The sequence below is a fragment of the Elephas maximus genome, chromosome 26 (genome assembly GCF_024166365.1).
Source record: "Elephas maximus indicus isolate mEleMax1 chromosome 26, mEleMax1 primary haplotype, whole genome shotgun sequence".
Lineage (NCBI taxonomy): Eukaryota > Metazoa > Chordata > Mammalia > Proboscidea > Elephantidae > Elephas > Elephas maximus.
In genome coordinates, this window is record NC_064844.1 from 41,382,569 (window position 1) to 41,399,392 (window position 16,824).

The 16,824-nt window shown below is 41.7% G+C and overlaps 1 protein-coding gene across 1 annotated transcript in view; it reads right to left on the bottom strand.

Annotated features, from left to right (window-relative positions):
- IL20RB (interleukin 20 receptor subunit beta) overlaps window positions 1-16,824 on the bottom strand; it is a 58,971-nt gene that overhangs the window by 27,374 nt on the left and 14,773 nt on the right. Inside the window, exons 2-3 of the mRNA XM_049870489.1 lie at window positions 3,895-4,021; window positions 2,132-2,322 (exon numbers count right to left, since the gene is read on the bottom strand). Coding sequence (XP_049726446.1) covers window positions 2,132-2,322; window positions 3,895-4,021 — 318 coding nt within the window. The remainder of the gene's footprint in view (window positions 1-2,131; window positions 2,323-3,894; window positions 4,022-16,824) is intronic.

The window sequence follows — 16,824 nt, forward strand, 5'->3', positions numbered from 1 at the left end:
ATTAACATATAGAGGCTTAGGATTTACAACACATAAAATGCAGGGTAATTATACAATACCACAAAATAAAGGACAATTACATCAGATCACAAAATGGAGGACAATTACACAATACTGGGAATCATGGCCTAGCCAAGTGGACACATACTTTTGGGGGACAATTGATCCTATTCCTACTTCCCCCCATCGCTCCTCATCTCTCAGGCTTTCAATTCTGGCATCCCTAAGGGCAATAATAATACCCACGAATAGTTTAGTGATTATGATAGGACAGCACTACCTTGATCATTTTCTGTATATCATCTCATGTAATTCTCACAGCCATCCAGTGAGGCAGGACCATTGCCCCTTTTACAGATGATGAGGCTGGGACCCAGCTCTCATATGGCTAAGCTGGGATTTGTACCAGATCTGTCTGCCTTCAGAGATGCCTACTTGCCCTTCAAGTCTACCTTCACCTTCCTCAGCCCCGTCCAGCTTGGGCCACCCCCAGTTTTCATCCAATCTCATATACTCCTCAGTAACCTTTTACTGATTTCATCATTGCAGATGCTGCCCAAAACCTTGCTCTACCTCCACTCCCAGGGGAGGATCTTCTCCTGCCACAATAAGAAAACAAAGGCCATCGAAGGTCCTGCCCTTGCCTTTCCTGAAGCTCCAAAGTGGTCGTGTTCTCACCCATGCCTGTCTCAGAGAAGGAACTGCCTTGCTTCTTTCCACCTCCACTCAATCCTCCACCCTGCAGCCTGAGCACCACCCCCACCATTCCGTGAAACTCCTTTCTCAAGGGCCCAATGAGGGGCCTCCTTCAGGCCCTTCCCCTTGGGCCTATTGGCAGTTCTTCTCCCCTCCATGTCCTCCTACCTGCCAAGCCTCCCACTGGTATCCTTCCTTCCACCTACTTTTTAAATCCTGAGGTTTTCCAGCACCTTGTCCTCGGTTCTCATTTTCCTCCATATCTTGTCCCTGAACAATCTCATCTGCTCCCAAGCCTTCAATTACTAACTTTGTGTTGTGTGTCTGGTCTTAATCTGAGTCCTAAGGCCTAATTTCCATATCCGTGACATGATATCTTGCAGGAACCTCAATCTCAAATAGCCCAAAGCCAAGGGCAGCTCCTTTTCCCCAAGACCTGTTGCTCCTCCTGGGTTCTCTGCCTTGAATGACATTCTCACCAACCCCAGTCAGAGGCTGGACATCATCATTAGCTATACTACTGCATCTCCTGATAGCTGGTCCCCAATCTCTCATCTTTCTAACTCAGCCACGTCTCTGAAATTTGTTCTCTCCTTTCTCTACCCTCACCAACTCCTGGGATCAGGGCCCATCTTGGCCCAGCTGGAGTGTTGCAATCCCCTCCTCACTCTTCCCCTGCCACCCAGGCTTGTCTTACTCCAGTTGACTTTCCAGATAGCAGCCAGGATGATTGCCCTGTGAAATAGACCTGGCCTAGACCCTCTCTCCTTCCATAGCTCCCCGGTATTGACTTGATCAAGCTTCACAGCATAGCTGTTCTCCACATGACTAGCTGCTTCCCTACCTCCTGCACACCCTGTTACACACTGGCCATTGCTCCTGCTCTGCCATATTTGACCATGTCTGCAGATTCTTCCTTACTTTTTTGTCAACCTTTTTCCAGATTCTATTGCAATAGAAAAGCTATTTATTTCCCAATGGCCATAGACGGACAACTGTTTTTGGTGGCTCTGTTAAATGTATAGATCATTTTGCACAAAGAGGCTGCTCATGTAGACAGTGAACATGGGGCTAATGAGGACCCCAGATGGGAGGCAGGATAAGATTCATTGAGTCTTATCAGGGTAGAAAGAAGCAGTCCTAGACCTGTTTCCCCACTTCAAGAGCATCTTTCCTTCCATGTTCCCAATGTCAGTGTCCCTGCTACAGACCCCGACAGAGACAGTCAGAAATGACTTCCAAAGTTGGAAGACATGAGGAAAGAAGTTGACAACTTTTAAAATGTACAAGTTAGGGTTATTTGTGTTCACTATACTCTGGCTTTGCAAGATTATTTTGAAGCTAAAGAGAGTCTGGAAAATCTGGGTCAACATGGTTCTGAAGGAGGGTTAGGGGGTGGAAGGAAGCGGGAAGAGTAAGAAGAAAAGTGACATACTTGAGTTTCGATTAAAGGGGTGCTCCAGGGTGCTCCAGGCTGAGGTCTGTGAGCCCAGTGTGGCTCTGACTCGGAGGTTGTACCACACAGTGGCAGTGATGTCATCAGTGATGTCACACTCAGTACTTTTGGTGGGTGAGCACCAGTGGCTGGGGATCCAGAGGTGGCTCAGGTACAAGCTCTCGTACTCCCTGACCAAGAAGAAGAAAACACAGCATCACATCAGCCCCTTCTACCCAGCCTCAATGATGGTTGTAAGAAACTGCCTTCATTCTCCTACTTTGGGAGATTCAGCAAAATAATCATTTACGCTGCACACCACTTCCTCCACTCTCTAACTATTCATTCTTCCTTATACTTACCATTACCAGACTAGGAAAACCTAGGTGTAAACATTAATCCATCCAGGTTTCTCCATCTCCATTGCCACCACCTTAATGTCGGCCACCATCATCCCTTGCCTTGCTGTGATGTCTGACCTGGCCTCCCAGCTTCCACACCTGTCATTTTTCAAACCATTCAGCACTCAGCAGATATGGCATTTCTCTCCTTAATGGCTTCCCACAGCAATTAGATTGGAGTCTGAACTCTTTCCCATGGCCTGCAAGGCTCTGGCCTCCTCTCCCACCTTTCCCCTAAGCACAATGTTCCTGTCACACTAGCCTCCTCACCATGCCTCCAACATGCTGGTCTTTTTTTGCCTTGGGACCTTTGCATTAGCTGTTCACTCTGTCTCAAATGCTCTGCTCTCACTGTTCACTAGGTTGTCTCCTCCTGTCCTTCAGATATCAGCTTAAATATAGCCTCTTCAGAGAGAACTTCCCTGACCACACAATGTTAAGGAGTCACAGAGTCAACTCTCTGTCACATCACCCTTTAGCTTCTTGCTAGCACTGATCACTATCAGAAATTAATCTAGAGCAGTGGTGCCCAAAAGAATTTTCTATGGTGACGGAAATGTTCTATACCTGCTTTGTCCAATATGGTAGCCACTAGCCATATGTAGCTACTGAGCACTTGAAATGTGGCAAATGTGTCTGGGAACAAAATTATTTTATTTTAATTAATTTACATTAGTTAAAGTGACTGCCACATAAGACAATGCAGATCTCGTGTATTTATTTCTGTATCTGTTTAGTGTTTGTCTCCTCCTTTAGATGTAAGCTCCCTGTATCCAGGAACCTTGTCTGCTGTACCTCTAAGCCCAGAAGAATGCCTACACACACAGATCCTCAGTTTGTATTTATCATTAATGAAATATACGGAGCATATTTTGTGTCCCTGTCACTCTCTAATAGCTTCAAGAACCTAGAAACCTGGAGAAGAATCAAGCCCACCTGGCCTTGGGACCAGCTGACTTTAGGGTCACATGGTTTGTTTTGGCTCCTAGGTGCAAACACATAGGAAAATGGACTTCCCCCCACTACAAAAGTATCTGAGTTTCCAATGATGCCGCCATCTCAAGTGAGAGCCAAACTCATCTCTTAAGATTTTCTTTAGCATTGGACAGCTGACTCACTGTTGAAAAGAATCTCCATCAAAATGTGTTTATAAACATTTCTGTTCCCGGAGAGGTCATTGTCAAATCTAGAGAACAATTTCCTATGCCTCTTCAACTCTCCCAATGCCCATAGAGAGGGTGCACATCATTGGAGATATTCTATCCCTGGGTTCGCAAAGCCTCCCTGAGCCCAGGGTGTGGGCTGTGCCTCCAGTAACCAACTGTTATCTAAGGGAGTGCAATTAAAAAAAATAAAACTTACCCCTGGTACTCAACAAAATAGTGTATTGTTTCTTCAGGCACAATCACAGGGCTCCATGTCAAGAGATGCTTCATGTTGGTTGAGTGTACAGAGAGGTCCTGAGGGGCAGGAAGAACAGCCACTCCATCTGTGATGGAGAGGCAGACAGGCTGACAGGTGAGCTCAGATTGAGGGAATGTCACAACTTCAGATTAGTGTCTAATGAAAGGCTTCACATGTTTATGAACCAGCAATAGCCCTAGCTCCAACACACGTGTGCTATGCTAAATTTTGTTACCATCCTCATTGTAATTCTGACTTTGGTGTGATAAAGCAATGGCGTATTAACATTAATAATTTAAGAAAAAAAAAACAATAGCTGCTAATATTTATCGAGCACTTACCATGTTCTATCTAGACGATGGGCTAAATCGTTACACAATTACCTCATTTCATCCTTTTAACCATGCTGGGAGGTAAGGGCTATTATTCTCTCTGTTGCACTAATGAGGAAACTGAGGCACATTGTTTATGACTCTTATGTTAGATGACCTGCACCCAGGCCTTGACTCTGCCACTTACTATGTGACTTTAAGCAAGTTGCATAAACCTGAGCCTCCCACCCCACGCAGGCTCCTGCCAGCTTCTCATCATCTCTCTCTCCTTCTACTGCCATCCTCAGGTACTAAAACACATTTCCTTCATGTCTCCCAACAAGGCTGAATGGGGCATCAGCTTCCAGCTGGGAGGTGCAGGCTCAGGCCTGCTGTGGAGGGAGCACAGTCAAAAAGGGCACCAAGCCATTTCAGAGACTCCACCCGGGAAGACTGCAGGCCCCTGAGCCAACCCGGAGCACAGGCATCTGCCTCATAGGTGCACACATTGTGTCCAGAGCATGCACGTAATAGGTCTACGGTTTGAACACAGAATGAAAGAGGCCTGTGAAGCCAAATCTACTCTCCCGAGGACTTTGGGTAGCCCTGGGGTCATCCTCCCAACCAGCCCCAGGGGGCAGTCTGGCCCCTCTCCATGGTTCTTCTCTTTCCTTGTTCACATGTTCCTCTTCTAATGCTCAACACCTGCCTCCCTTTGCTGTTACTGTCACAGCGATAACATCGACAGCACCCTGTGTTGTGGAGCTGGGGCCCTCGCCTAGGGCCTTTCATCTCCAAGTCTGTTTCCAAATTGGCACCTGCTGCTCATTATCAGGCCCTGCAACCTTGAGGGGATGAGGGGCTGCTGGAGATACCTTTTCTGACTCCCCTGCCTCTTCTTCAATGTAGGACCTTGGTGACTACCTCCATTTTTCCTTCAGCATCTGTAAGCCTGCATATGAGGAAACACCTGGGGCACCCACAAGGGAGGCTTCCTGCCTTCCCCACCCCTAACCTCACAATTACCCAAAGGATGGAAAGGAAAAGGGCCAGCTGAAAGGGTGGCGTAGCATGGGAGGATGGGGTATGGGCCTCCCTGACATCCTTCCTCTAGTAAACTATGCCAAACATTTCTCTCAAGCAGCTGTTTGGGAAGTGTGAAGCTATTAAAGCATGAGGGACCCTGGCTTCTGACCAGACACCAAGCCCAGTCAAGGCATGCAGAGCAACCAAAGAGCCCGGCCCTTTTTCTGATCCCACAGGCCTTGGCTGAGAGTCTTGAATCCTCTGTTTTTTTCTCTTCCAGCTCATTCCACACCTGGTTACAATCTCTCTACCCCTTTCCCTTTCAAGTCAGCTAAGGGAGCTGCTACAGCCAAATTGCTAGTTCCTTCCTCTCCCGCTCCCTCCTACCTGCAAACACCAAAGATTCTCTCCACTATCACTCCTCCGGGTACCAAACACGGTTTGCTTCCCCAGCTGCTCTCCTCCAGCCTTGAACTTGGCATCACGTCTCCCGAGTGGGGCCTGGAACACAGGACAATTTGCCTCCTTCCTTTCCATGAGTTATTTTTTATTTACTGAAACTTCCTTGGCCCCTAATTTCTTCAAGCTCTGTGGCATACTCTCTGCTCCCCCACTCTGCCACCTTCCCATCCCACTTCAGATATCTGATTCCTCCCTTGCAGGGCTGTGGTGAGGACCATCATAGCCATACATATAAAACAACAGGCACAAATCCTGTAAGAGAGACCTTGGTGCTATCCTACCTTTCCTCAAGCCACCCCAAATGGGTAACTGATCAGGGCCGTTACCCACAGTCTGCTACTTTAAGGAGTTCCATGCTATGGGGGCTGGGCTGAGACTGGGGAGGTAGACAGGGCAGTATATGTCCCTCTTTTTTTTTTTTTAACTTTGAATTATAAAAATTTCAAGCATATTCAAAAGTAAACAGGCTAATATAAGAATCTTTATGTGCTCTGGCGGCAAAGTGGTTAAGAGCTTGGCTCTTAACCAAAAGATCAGCAGTTCAGATCCACCAGCCACTCCTTGGAAACCCTATGGGGTGGCTATGAGTCGGAATTGACTCCACGGCAACAGGTATATGTGCCCATAGGAACCCTGGTAGCACAATGGTTAAGAGCTCAGCTGCTAACCAAAATGTCCGCAGTCTGGACTTTTTAAGAATTTGAGTTTTGTCCTACAATTTTCTCCCATTCTATCAGGATCCATCTATTGTGGCCCTGGTCAGAATGGTAGGTAGCGGTAGCCAGGGCACCATCTAATTCTTCTGGTTTCAGGGTAGATGAGGCTGTGGTGGGCATAGGTTAATAGCTGTGTAAACTAGGTTTTTTTTTCTGAGACTTTTATTTCCTTCTTTCTCTGTTGCTCCTAACGAGTAGAGACCCTGGATTGTTTTGAAGAAAATCCCTGTCATGTTGTTGTTGTTAGGTGCCCTCAAATCAGTTCTAATGCATAGTGACCCTATGTACCACAGAACGAAATGCTGCCCAGTCCTGCACCATTCTTACAATCATTGTTATGTTTGAGCCCATTTTTGTAGCCGCTGTGTCAATCCATCTCGCTGAGGGTCTTACTTTTTTCTGCTGACCTTGTACTTTACCAAGCATAATGTCCTTCTCCAGGGACTAATCCCTTCTGACAACATGTCCAAAGTACGTAAGACACAGTCTTGCCATCCTTGCTTCTAAGGAGCACGGTGGTTGTACTTCTCTTAAGACAGATCTGTTGGTTCTTTTGGCAGTCCGTGGTATATTCAATATTCTTCACCAACACAATTCAAAGGCATCAATTCTTCTTCAATCTTCCTTATTGATTGTCCAGGTTTCACATGCATATGCTGCTATTGAAAATATCATGGCTTGGGTCAGGTGTACCTTAGATTTCAAGGTGATGTCTTTGCTTTCGAACACTTTAAAGAGGTCCTTTGCAGCAGATTTGCCCAATGCAATGAGTCTTTTGATTTCTTGACTGCTGCTTCCATGGGTGTTGATTGTGAATCCAAATAAAATGAAATCCTTGACAACTTCAATCTTTTCTTCATTTATCATGATGTGGCTTATTGGCCCAGTTGTAATGATTTTTGTTTTCTTTATGTTGAGGTGTAATCCATACTAAAGGCTGTGGTCTTTGATCTTCATCACTAAGTGCTTCAAGTCCTCTTCACTTTCAGCAAGCAAGCATAAAGTAAGTTGATAATGAGTCTTCCTCCAATCCTGATTCCCTGTTCTTCTTCTAGAGTCCAACATTTCGGATTGTTTGCTCAGCACACAGATGAACAGATATGGTGAAAGGATAAAACCCTGATGCACACCTCTCCTGACTTTAAACCACTCAGTATCCCCTTGTTCCTTTGAACAACTGCCTCTTGGTCTATGTACAGGTTCTTCATGAGCACAATTAAGTGTTCTGGAGTTCCCATCCTTCACAGTGTTATCCATAATTTGTTATGATCCACACAGTCAAATGCCTTTGCATAGTCGGTAAAACACAGGTAAACATCTTTCTGGTATTCTCTGCTTTCAACCAGGATCCATCTGACATCAAATCTATCCCTGGTTCCACGTCCTCTTCTGAATCTGGCCTGAATTTCTGGCAGTTCCCTGTCTGTATACTGCTGCAGCCGCTTTTGAATGATCTTCAGCAAAATTTTACTTGCTTGTGATATTAATGGTATTGTTCGATAATTTCCACATTTATTTGGATCACCTTTCTTGGCAACAGGCATAAACATGGATCTCTTCCAGTCAGTTGGCCAGGTAGCTGTCTTCCAAATTTCTTGGCATAGATGAGCGAGCACTTTCAGCACTGCATCCATTTGCTGAAACATCTCAACTGATATTCCGTCAATTCCTGGAGCCTTGTTTTTCAGTGGTGCCTTCAGTGCAGCTTGGACTTCTTCCTTCAGTACCATCGGTTCCTGCTCATATGCTTCCTCTTGAAATGGTATAATGACTCTGTGTATTCCTTCCACCTTCACTGTTGCAACTCAAGGCTTGCATTTTTTCTTCAGTTCTTTCAGGTTGAGAGATGTTGAGCACGTTCTTCTCTTTGGGTTTTCTATCTCCAGCTCTTTGCACATGTCATAATAATACCCTACTTTGTCTTCTCGAGCTGCCCTTTGAAATCTTCTCTTCAGGTCTTTTACTTCATCATTTCTTCCCTTTGCTTTAGCTGCTCAACGTTCAAGAGCAAGTTTCAGAGTCTCCTCTGACATCCATCCTGGCCTTTTCTTTCTTTCCTGTCTTTTCAATGACCTCTTGCTTTCTTCATGTATGATGTCCTTGATGTCATTCCACAACTCATCTGGTCTTGAGTCATTAGTGTTCAACGCATCAACTCTATTCTTGAGATGGTCTCTAAATTCAGGTGACAGATACTCAAAGTTGTACTTTGGCTCTTGTGGGCTTGCTCTGATTTCCCTCAGTTTCAACTTGAACTTGCATATGAGCAATTGACGGTCTGTTGCACAGTCGGACCCTGGCATTGTTCTGACTGATGATATCGAGTTTTTCCATCGTCTCTTTCCATAGATGTAGTCAATTTGATTCCTGTGTGTTCCATCTGGCGAGGTCCATGTGTATAGTTGCCATTTATGTTGGTGAAAACAGGTATTTGCAATGAAGAAGTCATTGGTCTTGCAAAAGTCAATCGTGATCCCTGGCATCATTTTTATCACTAAGGCCGTATTTTCCAACTACTTGTCCTTCTTCTTTTTTTCCAACTTTCACATTCCAATCACCAGTAATTATCAATGCATCCTGATTGCATGTTCTATCAATTTCAGACTACAAAAGGTGGTAAAAATCTTCAGTTTCTTCATCTTTGGCCTTAGTGGTTGGTGCATAAATTTGAATAATAGTTGTATTAACTGGTTTTCCTTGTAGGCATATGGATATTGTCCTATCACTGACAGCTTTGTACTTCAGGATAGATCTTGAAATGTTCTTTTTGACGATGAATGCAATATCGTTCCTTTTCAAGTTGTCATTCCTAGCATAGCAGACTATATGATTGTCCAATTCAAAATGGCCAATACCAGTCCATTTCAGCTCAGTAATGCCTAGGATATTGATGTTTATGAGTCCCATTTCATTTTTGACTATTTCCAGTTTTCCTAGATTCATATTTTGTACATACCAGGTTCCGATTATTAATGGATGTTTGCAGCTGTTTCTTCTCATTTTGAGTCCTGCCACATCAGCAAATGAAGGTCTTGAAAGCTTAACCCCACCCACATCATTAAGGTCAACTCTACTTTGAGGAGGCAGTTCTTCCCCAGTCATCTTTTGAGTGCCTTCTAACCTGGGGAGCTCATCTTCTGGCACTATATCAGACAATGTCACACTACTTTTTATAAGGTTTTCATTGGCTAATTCTTTTCAGAAGTAGATCGCCAGATCATTCTTCCTAGTCTTAGTCTGGAAGCTCAGCTGAAACCTGTCCTCCTTGGGTGACCCTGCTGGTATCTGAATACCAGTGGCGTAGCTCCCAGCATCACAGCAACACATAAGCCTCCACAGTATGAGAAACTGACAGACACATGGGGGGACATATTATTAGACTTTTCAAAATAGAACCATAGCCATAAAACACATCTCAACAAATTTAGAATAGAAATCATATAGAGTATGTTCTTTGGCCATAATGGAATAAAACTAGAAATCAATAACAAAGACAATAGGAAAATCTCTAAATACATAAAAATTAAACACTACACATCTAAATAACCCATGGGTCAAAGAGGGTACCTCAAAGAAAATTTTAAAAAATACGTCAAGCTGAATGAAAATGAAAACATAACATGTCAAAAAACTATCTAAAGCAGTGCTGAAAGGGATATTTAAGGTACTAAATATCAACATTAGAAATGAGGAAAGGTCTCAAATCAGCAATCTAAGTTCATACCTCAAGAACCTAATAAAAGAAGAGCAAAATAAACCCAAACCAAACAGAAAGAATAAATCAGTGAAATAGGAAAACAATATAGAAAATTAATGAAACAAAGAACTAGTTCTTCAAAATAAAACTGATAAGCCTCTAGCAAGACTGACAAAAACAAAAAGAGAGAAGAAACAAATCAGTATCAGGAAGGAAATAGGGAATATCATCATAAATCCTTCAGCCATTAAAAAGATATAAAGAAAATCTAAGAATAACTTTATACTCATAAGCTGAATAACTTAGAAGAAGGGACCAATTCTTCAAAAACCACAAACTACCAAAATTCACCCATGATGAAATAGATAATCTGAATAGTCCTATAACCATTAAAGAAACTGAAAAGCTACCAAAAACAAATCTTCAGGCCAAGATGTTTTCATTGGTAAAATTTGGTTTCACCTTGTAGAATTCGGAGAATTCTACCAAACATTTAAAAAAGAATTAACACCAATTCACAATATCTTCCAGGAAGTGGAAGAGAGGGGAACACTTTTGAACTTATTTTATCACGTCATTATAAAATATAAAATAAAACTACAGACCGTTATCTCTCATTAACTTAGACACAAAAATCTTCAAAATATTAGCAAACCGGATCCAACAATGCATAAAAGGACTTATACACCATGACTGTCATGGACTGAATTATGTCTCCCCAAAAATGTGTGTATCAGTTTGGCTGGGCCATGATTCCCAGTATTGTGTGGTTGTCCTCCATTTTGTGATTGTAATTTTATGTTATAGAGGATTAGGGTGGAATTGTAATACCTTTTTTTTTTTTTACCCAGGTCACCTTCCTGATCCAATGTAAAGGGAGTTTCCCTGGGGTGTGGCCTGCACCATCTTTTACCTCTCAAGAGATAAAAAGGAAAATGAAGCAAGCAGAGAGGTGGAGACCTCATACCACCAAGAAAGCAGCACCAGGAGCAGAGCACGTCCTTTGGACCTGAGATTCCTGCGCTGAGATGCTCCTAAACTAAGGGAAGACTGATGACAAGGACCTTCCTCCAGAGTCAACAGAGAGAGAAAGCCTTCCCCTGGATTCAGACTTCTAGCCTAATGGACTGTGAGAGAATAATCTCTTTGTTAAAGCCATCCACTTGCAGTATTTCTGTTATAGCAGCACTAGATGACTAAGACAATGACCAAGTGAGATTTATTCCAGGTATGCAAAGCTGGTTCAACTTTTGAAAATCAATTAATATAACCCACCATATAAGCGAGTTAAAGAAAAAAATCATATGTTCAAATCAATTGACATGGAAAAAAATCATTTTACACAATCGACTCGGCAACAGGTTTTTTTTTTTTTTAAATCATTTTATGATTTAAAAAAACCCTCTGAGAAAGTTAAGAATAGAGGAGAATTACCTCAACTTGAGAAAACAAAACACATCTACAAAAATCCTATAGCTATCATCATACTTGATGGTGAAAAACTGAATGTTTTCCCTTTAAGATTGGGAATAAGGCAAGGATGTCCACTCTTACCATTCTTATTTCAACATAGTACTTGAAGTTCTAGTCAGTGCAGTAAGGCAAGAAAAAGAAGTAAAAAGGCACATAGATTGGGAAGGAAAAAATAAAACTGTCCCTATTTGCAGATGACATGTCTACAAACCATGGCACCAAGAAATCTACAAAAAACTCCTGGAAATGATTAAATGGGTTCAGCAAGATCACAGGACACAAGATAAATATAAAAAATTAATTGTATATCTATAAACTAGTAATAAACACATGTACACAAATCTAAAATACAATACCATTAACAATTACTGAAAAGAATAAAATACTTAAGTGTAAATCTAACAAAACATATACAGAACTTGTGTATTGACAACTACACAGTGCTGGTGAAAGAAATCAAATATCTAAATAAATAGGCATACTGTGTTCATGGATTGGAAGACTCAACACAGCAAAGATGTAAATTGTCCCCAAATTGATACAAAGGTTTAATGCAATTCCTTTCAAGATCCCAGCAAGGTTTTTTGTAGATACAGATAAGCTTTTTCTGAAATACATATGAAAAGATAAATAAACTAGAATAGCTAAAACAATTTTGAAAAAGAAGACTAACGTGGATGGAATCAGTCTTCTAAATTCCAAGACTGACATAATCAAGACTGTTATATTGGCAAAGTGATACACACAGAGATCAATGCAACATAACAGAGATCACAGAAATATACTACATGAACATGGTCAGCTGATTTTTATGCTAAAGTCAGTTCAGTGGAGGAAGGGTAGGTTTTTCAACAAATAATACTGGAGCAATTGGATATTAGTAGGCAAAAACAAACAAAAATGACCCTCAACCTAAACTCACACCGTATGCAAGCATTAACTCAAAATGGATCATAGACTTGATGTGGAATTAAAAAATATAAAACTTTAAGAAGGAAATATAGGGTGAAAATTTTCAGAGCTAGGCAGAGTTCTTAGAGTTAACATCAAAAGCAAGATTCATAAAAGGAAATATTGATAACCTGGACTTCATCAAAATTAGAAATTTTTGCTCTCTGAAAGACCCTATTAAGAGGATGAGAAGGTAAGCTATAGACTGGGAGAAAATGTTTGCACACCACGTTATCTGACAAAGGATTTGCATCTAAGATAAAAGTACTCTCCAAGCTCAACAGTAAAAAAGTGTAGAATCCAATTAGAAAATGCGCAAGACATAAAGAGACATTTCAATGAAGAGGATACACAGATGGCAAATGAGCACATGAAAACATGTTCAATATCTTTAGCTATTAGGAAAATGCAAAATTAAAACCAAAATGAGATGTCACTATACACTTAACAGAATGCCTTAAATAAGAGTGACAACACCAAATGTTGGCGAGGATGCAAAGAAATGGAATTACTCCATACATTGTTAATGGGAATATAAAATGGTATAGCCACTCTGGAAAACAGCTTGGCAGTTTCTCGTAAAATTAAACACACATTTTCCATACAATCCAGAAATTGCACTTTTGGGCTTTTATCCCAAAGAAATGAAAACTTATATCACACAAAATCTGCCCACGAATGTTCATAGCAGCTTTATTTATAATACCCAAACTGGAATCAGCTCGGATGTTCTTCAACAGGTGAATGGTTAAACAAAATCCATGCCGTGGAATACTATTACTCAGCAATAAAAATGGAGCGGCTTGCATGAATCTCCAAGAAATTATGCTGAGTAACAAAAGTTAATTAGCACTTGTGTGACCCTTATCTCCTACTATAGAGAAGTTTCAAATCTAACTCCATTATGAGTTAATCCCAAAAGGCTACATACCGTATGATTACGTTATACAACATTTTTTGAATGTGGTTGCCAGGGATTAGCAATGGGAGTGGGGTTGGGAAGCAGGAGGGAGATGTATGTGGTTATAAAAAGACAACAGGAGGGATAGTTGTACTGATGGATTTGTTTAGTATCTTAACTGTAGTAGATACATGAACACACACACACAAACACATATGAATACAAGTAAAATTGGGGAAATTTAAGATGGATATATTATATTAATGATGTCAATATCCTGGTTTTGATATTATACTATTCCCAACACCAGTTTTGGGGAAAATTGGGCAAAGTGTACAAGGGCTTTATTATTTCTTACAAACCACATGTGAATCTACAATTATCTCAATGAAAAGTTCAATTAAAATAATACAACCATATGTCATCACACCTAAAAAAACACTAATTTTGAATATTTGGATAGCAAGATGTATTTTAAAATATGATAGCATAAAACCAAACACAATGAAATACACCTCAGAAAAATGTAAAGCTTTACAATTAGATCCAGTCAATTGTGCAGATTAAGGGGGAACTGGCTCAGCAGCAGATCACAGGCCACAACTGAGGTCTTGGGACATGACGATCAGAGCAGACTAACCACTCACTAAGGCTTTAAGCCACACACTCTGAGACTGAGTTACTGGGTACATCTTTCTTCATGAGGGGGCACACAGGCAGGAAAACAGCAAAGGATGTTCCGTCATTTGGTTGGCTACAACACGTTAATGCAATAATTAGCACTTGTGTGACCCTCATCTCCTACTGTAGAGAAGTTTCAAATCTAACTCCATTATAAGCAAAATATTTAGTTTCACATCTGTATTGAAATGAAATGTGCTTCTTTCTGAGCTACAGGCAACACCTCTGATGTTTTAATGCTATTCGTCCAGTGTGTCCCAAATTTCATCTTTGCTTTGCTTATGTTTATGTAGCACACATGCTTTCAGTGTGAGACGGATAAACAACAATGACCATAAACTACTAGCGTAACACAGAAAGTGTCATGGCATTGTAAGATTGGTGGAGCGGGGCATTTTATGCCAGGATGCCAAATAGGAAATGACTCTTCAAGATAGAAAATGTATTTTCAGCTCAGATTACAGGCTGAAAGTGATTCTATCCACCCACAAAGGGTTTTTAAAAACCCTTCAGTTGTTAGAGCAGGCTGATTGTGGCCCTGAGAACACAAAGAGAAAGAACACCTTTGTTATCCACGCAGCATTCTCATTAACAAGAAATGTCATCAATCAGCCAGGAGCAAGGTGTATTGAAGTCAAATATCTGAAGAAACCGATTAATAAATACTCTACCTGAGGGTAAATGAAGGAACCCTGGTAGCACAGTGGTTAAAGGGCTCAGCTGCTAACTGAAAGTTTGGCAGTTCAAACCCACCAGTCATTCCGAGGAAGAACAATTTACAACTTCTATAACAATTTACAGCCATCCTTGGCAAGGTCAAGGAAGCGCCATAGACACATCCAAACCCCCTGAGGGAACTAAATGCTGGGCTGAAGGCTTTGGGGACCATGGTCTCAGAGAACATCTAGCTCTATTGGCATAACACAGTTTATAAAGAAAATGTTCTACCTTCTACTTTGGTGGGAAAATATGCTGGCGTAGTGGTTAACCAAAAGGTTGGCAGTTTGAATCCACCTGGCGCTCCTTGGAAACTATGGAGCAGTTCTACTCTGTCATATAGGGTCACAATGAGTCGGAATCGACTCAACGACAGTAGGTTTGGTTTGGTTTTGGTTTCTGCTTTGGTAAGTAACATCTGGGGTCTTAAATGCTTGTGAGTGGCCATCTAAGATACTCCACAGGTTTCAGCCCACTGGAACAAGGATAATGAAGAAAACCAAACATACAAGGGAAAGATTAGTCCAAAGGACTAATGGACCACAGCTACCACAGCCTCCACCAGACTGAGTCTAACACAAAGACGTGGTGTCCAGCTACCACCACTGACTGCTCAGGCAGGGATCAGAGTAGAGGGTCCTGGACAGAGCTGGAGAAAAACATAGAATGAAATTCTATCTCACAAAAAAGGCCAGACTTACTGGCCTAACAGAGTAGAAAAACCTGAGAGTATGGGCCCCAGACATTGCTTTTTTATTTTTTTTTAATTTTTTTTTGATTGTGCTTTAAGTGAAAGTTTACAAACCAAGTCAGTCTCTCGTACAAAAATTTATATTCACCTTGCTATGTACTCCTAGTTGCAATTCCCCTGATGAGACAGCACATTCCTTCACTCTGTATTCCCCGTGTCCATTCAGCCAGCTTCTGTCCCCCTCTACCTTCTCATCTCCCCTCCAGACAGGAGCTGCCCACATAGTCTCATGTGCCTACTTGAGCCAAGAAGCTCATGCCTCACCAGTATCATTTTCTATCTTATAGTCTAGTCCAATCTCTATCTGAAGAGTTGGTTTTGGGAATGGAACCAGCCTTGGGCTAACAGAAGGTCTGGGGACCATGACCTCCAGGGTCCTTCTACTCTCAGTTAGACCATTAAGTCTGGTCTTTTTACAAGAATTTGAGGTCTGCATCCCACTGCTCCCCTGCTCCCTCAGGGTTTCTCTGTTGTTTCCTGTCAGGGCAGCCATTGGGTTGTGGCCAGGCACCATCTAGTTCTTCTGAATTCAGGCTAATGTAGTCTCTGGTTTATGTGGCCCTTCTGCCTCTTGGGGTCATAATTACCTTGTGTCTTTGGTGTTCTTCATTCTCCTTTGCTACATATGGGCTGAGACCAATTGATGCATCTTAGACGGCCACTTGCTAGCGTTTAAGAACCCAGACACCACTCTCCAAAGTAGGAGGCAGAATGTTTTCTTAATAGATTTTATTATGCCAATTGATCTAGTTGTCCCCATGAACCATGGTGCCCAGGCCCCCATTCCTGCTACTCTGGCTTTCAAAGCATTTGATTTCTTCAGGAAATTTCTTAGCTTTTGGTTTAGTCCAGTTGTGATGACCTCTCCTGTATTGTGTTGTCTTTCCCTTCACCTAAAATAGTTCTTGTCTACTATCTAATTAGTGACTACTCCCTCCTTTTCTCCTTCCCAACCCTCGTAACCATCAAAGAATATTTCCTTCTCTGTTTAAACTATTTCTTGAGTTCTTATAATAGTGGTCTCATACAATATTTGTCCTTTTGCAACTGACTAATTTGACTCAGCAAAATGCCTTCCACATTCCTCCACGTTATGAAAAGTTTCACGGATTCATTGTTGTTCTTTATCAATGCGTAGTATTCCATTGTGTGAATATACCATAATTTATCTATTCATCCATTAATGGGCACCTTGATTGCTT